The sequence below is a fragment of the Xiphophorus couchianus genome, chromosome 7 (assembly GCF_001444195.1).
Source record: "Xiphophorus couchianus chromosome 7, X_couchianus-1.0, whole genome shotgun sequence".
Lineage (NCBI taxonomy): Eukaryota > Metazoa > Chordata > Actinopteri > Cyprinodontiformes > Poeciliidae > Xiphophorus > Xiphophorus couchianus.
In genome coordinates, this window is record NC_040234.1 from 31,626,034 (window position 1) to 31,634,357 (window position 8,324).

The window sequence follows — 8,324 nt, forward strand, 5'->3', positions numbered from 1 at the left end:
ATTTAGTCTGTTAGAGAGAAAAGAAATGTTCATTTTTCACCTGAAACATTTTCACCAGAAAATGTTTCTGGTGAAAGCCAGTCATATACTTGCATTCCTTTTAAAATATCCATATATCCTAGATAAACAGACAGGCTTTCAAAGAGAACCATAGTAGTCATTCCTCTTCAGCTCAGTTCTCTTCAGTTCAGTTCAGTCAGTTCTCTTCGCTCCAATAACATTATTCTTCTGCATGTCCCACGCTTTCGAACTGAAAAGGGGAAGCAGGCATTCAGTGTGTTGGCCCCCACAGCGTGGAATCAGTTGCAGTCTGAACTTAAGATGTCAGAAATGATTTCACTGGACTTATTTCGAGCAGTTCTTAAAAATAGGCAACAAGACTCTATGAAACAGTGTTTTTAAATTGTTTTTATTGTTTTATACTTGTGCATATGTATTAATTGTTTTTATCTTGTGACCAGGTTGCTATGTATCGCAAATTTTTTGCTCAGGTCCCTCTTGAAAATGAGATCTAGATCTCAACGGGGTTTACCTGATTAAATAAAGGAATATAATTCCTGCTTTTTGTTTATCTACAAATCAGCAAAAGACCACATGTCACAAAGCATGGACTAAATGTGAACCGTGATCTCATAAGTTGAATGATGATGCAGAACAGCTGATACACCGTGTCCCTGTCTAATTTCGTTCTGTATCCTTGGAAAGTTTATTTTAAAACTTCTAATGAGCTCCTCTGTGACAGGACAGAAAACCGTTCCCCCAAAATAAAGTGAGGATTGTTTTCATCCATTGCCTCTGGTTTCTTGAAGTTTATAGCCATCACTAATGAGATGGTGGCATCAGGCACATGAAAAAACCACTAAGTGGCTGAACAGCATGTGAGTTGCAATCAACTACTACTGTGTCAGTAAGCAGCCGTCTGAAGTGTTAAATAAGACATTTATCAGTGACAAGGCTTCATTTAGTCATTTTTTAACAGATTAATGGTTATTAATGTTGTTAAATGGGGACAGTTTTCCATGAATAAGCATGAAAATACATGGACTTCTGTAACAAGAGCAGACTTAAATGAAGTAGATAGAATAGATCTGAAAATGGCTCTTTAGACCTTCCACTAATAACTAACTAATCATTAGTTAGTTAGAGAGCTAACTAATAATTGTAAACATAAATATAGCAACAAATTATTAGCACTTTTCCTGTTTTTTGTTGCTGTTTTTTTAATAGAATAATTGTATTGAATGTTCACAATAGAATCTCACTAAAAGTAGCAGTCATAGATTTTAATAATAGTTGGTCAGTGGCATAAATGACTAAGAAAGTAAATAAAAAATTAGACTATGACATCATGTAAAAGTAATCTACCTGGTCATGGTGTAACAGAATACTGTGTTGTCCTCACCACTAGTCTCAATATACATATACTATAAAAACAGCATTGCATCAGAGGAACCAAACACATTTCAGACTTTATGTCCCAATAAATGTTGTTCTGTCATGTTCCGATATATGTAACTCATTGTTTTCTAAATAAAAATTTAACAAAATAGGAAAGAGTGTGCGTGTAGATGTTTCACATTTTCTGGGGATAATAACACTTTTTTTTTTTCATTTTAAATATTTTATTGTGTTTACAAACTTGTCAATTAAATTTATAAATTCGGTTAGTCTTTTTTTTTTTTGCTTTTATTTGTTTCTTTCTATTTGTCTATTTTATCGAAAGCAAGGAAATATTTAGGGATGTAAACATCAAGACTGTGTATTCCAATACACAAATTAATCCCCACAGAAAAATAAATGCTCCCTTTACAACATTGAAATTAATCTGTGGCTGCAATGCAAACAATGTTTTTAGGTTTATTAATACTAGTAAAGATATAAATTTATAATCATACATCCCAAACTACAGTTCAGTCATACAAATGCTTTGACTTTAAGTAGATTGGGAGTAGGTAATAAATGACCAGCCTGTTCCAGCAGTCATTCACCTGCCAGTCATTGAGTTCCAACTGAGGGCAGGAAGGGAGCCTTAGCACAGTTTTTGAAAGGTAGCTTGTGTTGGAAATAGACTGAAGGATGAAGGTTGATATTCATAATCATATTTTACCAAAGGAATGGCCCGACTTGAAGCAGGTAGGTGCTCTGACACATGACCTCACAAGGGAGTGTTTTACAGCTTGAAGCCTCAATGTGAGTAAATCCACAAAAATATGCTATAGAAATCTCATGCTGAGTATTTCAAATCCCAATTAGTGTATATGTGTCTGTATCTGTATCACTTCTGGTATAGGTTGAATTAAGTGACAGGAACACAAAATTGATCTTGTTTTCCCACTGACATTTTACAAGGAGATTAACAACTCACACCATAAATCCGTGCTCTCCGTGGATGGTTAAACTTTAATCAATAAGAGCTGGCCTTGGTTTATCTGTTCCAGCTCTCACGTCTTTGTTACGCTGTCTGTCGGCCTCTGCTAATGATTTGCTACATGTGCAGGCAACAGAGCATAGTCTGCAGCTTTGTCTAAAATGTCCACAATCTTTATTGTTCTTTCTTTCAACCTTCTTTCTTACTATTCTTTTAAATGCTTAGTGTTAAATTAACTCCACCTACCAATGCCAACACTAGCATAAGTTACCGTACTTTAAATTATACAGAGAACCTTAGAAAAAGCACAGAATAATTGTAAAATTTGTATAAAATTCTGCTATGTAGTAAATGTGTTAATAGGTTTTCAATTTTAAAAACAAAACTTGTAAAACGATAAATATGCATTTAAATGTTGCTTTACATAAGCATAAGGCTGTACTTAGTGTTATTTTAAACTGCATAGGGAAAGAGTTATTATACACAGAAGGGAATATTCACATATTGGATTGTGAGGATCTGCATTTCCAGTGAGGATTCAGAAAAGTGCACAGTTGATCTGCACTGATGTCAAATGAAGCTTTACTGGCTGCACTGCTCACATGGATCACTTGCACTTTCATTTGTATGTAAGAAGCATCAACAGCCTCAGATGGCGTTCACTTGCAGTTATTTTGAGAAGGTGGAGCAGATGCAGGACTACTGCTGAACCTCCACAGATGGAACAAACGATAAGGGCTTTCAGAGGAGCTGTGCAAGTCATACTAAACCTGTTCACACACTGATCTTTTGTCAAGATAACTTAGATCGTCAATTGAACAGCATACAGTAGAGTGGGCATGAATGCCACCATAACTTGGGTGTTTTAAAAATATATTTGAGATGTATTTTGTTTCAGTCCACTTTAAAAGCAAGAATTAGACTTACAATCCACACAGGGATAAAGTTATACGGACAGGCTCAAATACACATAGAATCCAAATGATGTTTGATAAATTTTTCTTTGGACATTGAACCTCTAGCAAATGCTTTGTATGAAACCATACAGTATACAATCTTGTATGCCATTTTTTAAACTAATATCGATTAAAGATGATTCAAAAGAAGAATACATTTTATTCGGACCCAATTTATTTGTTTTTTTTATTTTTGTTTCAGGCAGTTACAGTCATTGTGTCCCGAAAAACTCCAAAACTAATTTGACATTTATGCCCAAAATGATCAGATGCAATCTTCTCAATGAGCGTGTGTGTATTAAAGTGTTTTCCAACTGTATGACTATCAGTAATCATATGTTTTTATGTCTTGCAGAGATACGGTTATGATGGGTTTGTTCAGCTGCACCATCACTGCAAGGTGAATCAATCATTTTTATATGCAGACAGATAAAACAAGGGCACAGAGACAGGTCTCAAATGCTTACTTTGCTGAGAACGCAGCAGGATCATACTGGCAGCTCCCCACCATATCCACCCCTCATGCTGGCCAGAACACAGCATGATACCACTGCATCACTGAATGATTCACTTTGAGCACAACCGAAAACACTGAAAGCTGCTGTATGAACTGGAAGTTAAACTTTATTAACCAGAAAGTCACTATATTTATTTGTAATTGTTTAAAATAGCAAAAATGACGTAGTGATGCACGTTTGTTTTTGTGTTTAAAGATATAGGGGGACTCTAGAGATATTTGGATGCAGATTCACCAAAGAGCATTTAAAGAATGAGCTCACTGCTGCCATCGTGTGGTCATACTTAAAATGACGTTAAATCCTAAACCTCTATGCAGAAACATAAAACTCTGCACTGCATGTTATATACTCCACCATAAATGCACACAAAAAGTTGTAGGTGATGTTCATGCTGCATTTCAGGGTGAAGCAAATATGATGAAGGATGGAAAGTTATTCCGGGTGATTCAGGAAAACTGTTGGGATGCGAATGCTCGCATCAAAGACATGGACAAGTACGGTGTGTTCACAGGGATCAATGACCCAGCACTTGTTCTTGTTCCATCCTAATCTTTCTTGACCATAATGTTCCTGTTTATGATCCACAGGTGTTACTGTTCAGGCCCTGTCGACGGTTCCTGTGATGTTCAGTTATTGGGTCAGTTCTCACTGTTATATATGAATTTATTTTAAAGAGTAGATGTTGTGCCTCATTGCTAATAGAACTGAACATTTCCTTCTTATATTTGTAAGAGAACTTTCACACTTTCACATTAAGCACCTTCTGAAAAAAGTATTCATTTAATAACAAACCTGAATTATTTGTTATTAATCAACACAAAATAGTGCATTATTATGAAGTAGAAGAAAAATAATACATGGTGTAATTTTAAGGGGTTATAATTTTAATTCTTTTACCCAAAGTCAACACTTCTTTTACAATGTTTTCCAGTGTGTGAATATTTTTGCAAGTCACTGCAAACTTGTTTGATTTCACTGTCTCACAGTTTAATTGAATTTTTTTTTTTAACTGTAGGCCAAACCTCATGACACATTGGACCTCTGTGTCCTTTTAAACGATGATTTGGCCCAGACGGTGCGTAGTCACCCTAAGAGGTTTGTGGGGCTGGGCACGCTGCCTATGCAAGCCCCTGACCTGGCGGTGCTGGAAATGAGGCGCTGCGTGAAGGAGCTCGGCTTCCCCGGAGTGCAGATCGGATCCCACATTAACAACTGGGACCTTAACTCTTCGGACCTCATTCCCTTCTATGCTGTGAGACATAAAACAATATCAAAACACACTCAGAAAATAAGATTATTTCCGCGTTCACTGCATCTTTTCTTGCAGCATCGTTACTGATTTTGCGGGATGTGTCTTGCATGCAGGCAGCAGAGGAGCTGGGCTGCTCCATTTTTGTCCACCCATGGGACATGCAGACAGATGGGAGGATGGCTAAGTATTGGCTACCCTGGCTGGTGGGTGAGGAGACTGAGCAAAAACAGGAGATATTGTTTGGTTAACAATGTGAAATAACCAAATACAACTTTAGTAAACGATAAAATATTGCAAATCATTATCACTACATTTCTAAACAGTGGGTTTCGACAGTATGTTTGACAAAGCCTAATCAATATTCCACTGAATTTAAAACCCTTTATAAGTTATGATCAGTATGTTTTTTTATTCTTTTAATTGCTCTCCTCTGTCTGAAAGGCATGCCAACCGAGACAACCATGGCTATTTGCTCAATGATATTTGGAGGTATCTTTGAGAAGTTTCCAAAACTGAAAGTCTGCTTTGCACATGGAGGTACAACACCAGATAGCTTGAATTTTTCTTTTATTTATAAGTTTAATATCACCTCTGAATAAGACTGTGAAGTATCATATTTTAAGTATTTCCTTTGTGCTTAGTGTGGCATTAAAGGAGCCTCTCTATGCTTTTCTTTGACCTTGATGTGTGTGTTTATTTGCCCATAGGGGGCTCTTTTCCATTCACTGTTGGCCGAATCGAACACGGCCACAAAGTTCGTCCTGACCTGTGTGCAGTTGACAACACAATCAGTCCACGTAAATACCTGGGCTCTTTCTACACTGACTCATTGGTTCATGATCCAATCTCCCTGAAGCTGCTTGTTGATGTTATTGGAAAAGTAAGTTTGAACTTCTCATTTCATTAACATATAGATGTTTGTTTTTTTTTTTACCATTAACATCAAAGTAAAATTATCGACTTTGAGTATGTAGTGTAAAAATAACACTTTATTAGTTATTAAAGTGAAGTCAGTTTAATTTTGAACCTAATTCAATGTGTTTCCACCTGGCACTGAGCTATCCTGATATTTAAGACTGGTAATAGGGGAGGAGAGCTAAATACTCGTTCTTTGTGTCATTGCATCTCCAATGTAACATAACATTTTGATTGCTAGATTGAAAAAGTGGGTGAGATTATATCATAATGTAGTAATTTGGTTTAAATCATACTTGTCATGCCAACTATGTTTTAGCATTTATGAATGTGAGCAGACAAACATCAGATTTGGGGTCCCTCAAGGCTCCTTACTCAGACTGCTTTCAATAATAAAATAAAAAAATCACCGTGCTTCCCTGACTTCAGTGAATTTTTGTTAGACCACATGCATGAATTACTTTTTTTGACAATGTACATAGAACAGTACAGTGAAATTAAGAATATCTTTCCCATGAGGTGCAATCAGTAAAATCTACATCACACACACTACTAAGTACAAAATTACACACACTGTTATGTACTAAACTAAATCTAAAATAACTACCAGGCACACATTCATATTACATCATATATGGTAGGAACAAATTAATGTTTGTTAAGGAAACTTATTTCAGTGAGGATGAAACTGTGAAGTTTTTAATCCGATATATCTGAAACAGATCAAACAGGTGATGATCGGGATTTAAGATAATTTAGTTCCACCATATGACTACACTCCATTACAGTCATTGACTGTATCCATAATTTCAATCAATAGCTTTAGAATTTTTTAGATGCAGGTTAATGCCAGAAATCACAGTTTCTATGTCTCACAGGACCCTTTAGAAGTCAATCCCCAACTATTCTCAATGAAAGCCATTCATTATTTCTTATATAATTTGATTGTACTGGTTTTCTAGGATAAAGTAATGCTGGGAACAGATTATCCATTCCCACTTGGCGAGCTGGAACCTGGGTCACTCATTGAGTCAATGAATGAGTTTGATGGAAAACTGAAGGTATTAAAATGCTCCTTCTTTTAATTTATGGAACACTCTTTCACACACAGGAAGTGGGAAATAATTTTCAGTACAAAGCAAATGACAGAGAATACTCAAAGGAAGTTTCAAGTATTTCAAATATAAGAACAAAGATCTAAATGAAATGAAAACACTATTTTCATATAGTCTGTATATTGATTTCTTTCCTTTTTTCTTGCAGGACAACTTGCTTGCTGGAAATGCACTGGAATTTTTAGGACTAAAACGAGAACAGTTTGTGTAGTGAAAGAGTTTGCAGCCTGTGGTTCCAGAGCCAACTGACAAGATTGACTAAAAGTGCTGAATCAACTAATGTTTTTAAATATAGAAATAATAACATGTGCAAGTTTTAGCAGTTTTCAAAAGTTTTTAAAAAGTTTAACTTAAAAAAAAAAAAAATAAAGTCTTAAACTTTTTTGTCATAACCAGTGTGGTCCTGCAAAATTAAACTTATTTTGGGTAAGACTTCCACAGATTCTACTGTTTTTCTTTCAGTGCAGTTTTTTTGTATCTTTTGTACCAGGAAGCATAAGTTTGAAGAAGCTGCATGCAATTTCATATCTGTTTTTTATTGTTGGGAAGCAGATGTTAGAATGGACCAGAGAGTATTTTAAAATGATAAAAAAAAACTTGATTTATAGATGTTGGGAGCACAGATTTTTTTAAATAATGTATGAAAAGCACCAATTTCTTATTGTATTTGTGAAAGTGAACCAATTTTTACTGCTTTATTGGACTCAAGAAAGGCATATATATATATATATATATATATATATATATATATATATATATATATATATATATATATCCCGCCGATATATATATATATATGTGTGTGTGTGTGTGTGTGTGTGTGTGTGCACTTTGACACAGAGTTTATGATTTGTGTAACCTATACTTTATGTGAAAATGGTATCGTTTTCTCAAAATATTTTTTAAGACTACATAAATCTCCTCAGGGAAGCAGAGTTGTGTTTAGTTGGGTGTGCAAAGGCAGAAAGCTATAAACTTACATACATATACCACATATTATTTTACATAACTTAACTTAATTTCTGACTTCAATACCTCAGAGCTGCTAATAAATGGCATTGAGTCGAGCCTGGAGCCCAAATTTGAGCTATATTAATGTTGTTTTTTTTTGTTAGTGTAACTGTCTTTACCGCATGACTGATCAGCTTTTGGCCAGTAGGAGGTAGCAAAGTACCAAATCGCGCCTAGTTCTCGGGCAGA

General features: G+C 35.3%; 1 protein-coding gene across 1 annotated transcript; it reads left to right on the plus strand.

Moving 5' to 3' along the window:
• The first annotated feature begins 1,983 nt into the window (after positions 1-1,983).
• acmsd (aminocarboxymuconate semialdehyde decarboxylase) lies at positions 1,984-7,564 on the plus strand. Its single transcript, XM_028022050.1, has 10 exons — positions 1,984-2,133; positions 3,680-3,724; positions 4,245-4,341; positions 4,430-4,479; positions 4,858-5,094; positions 5,208-5,301; positions 5,536-5,631; positions 5,802-5,974; positions 6,972-7,070; positions 7,273-7,564. The coding sequence occupies exons 1-10, from the start codon at positions 2,077-2,079 to the stop codon at positions 7,333-7,335; spliced, it is 1,011 nt and encodes a 336-aa protein (XP_027877851.1). The 5' UTR covers positions 1,984-2,076; the 3' UTR covers positions 7,336-7,564.
• Positions 7,565-8,324: the final 760 nt, after the last annotated feature.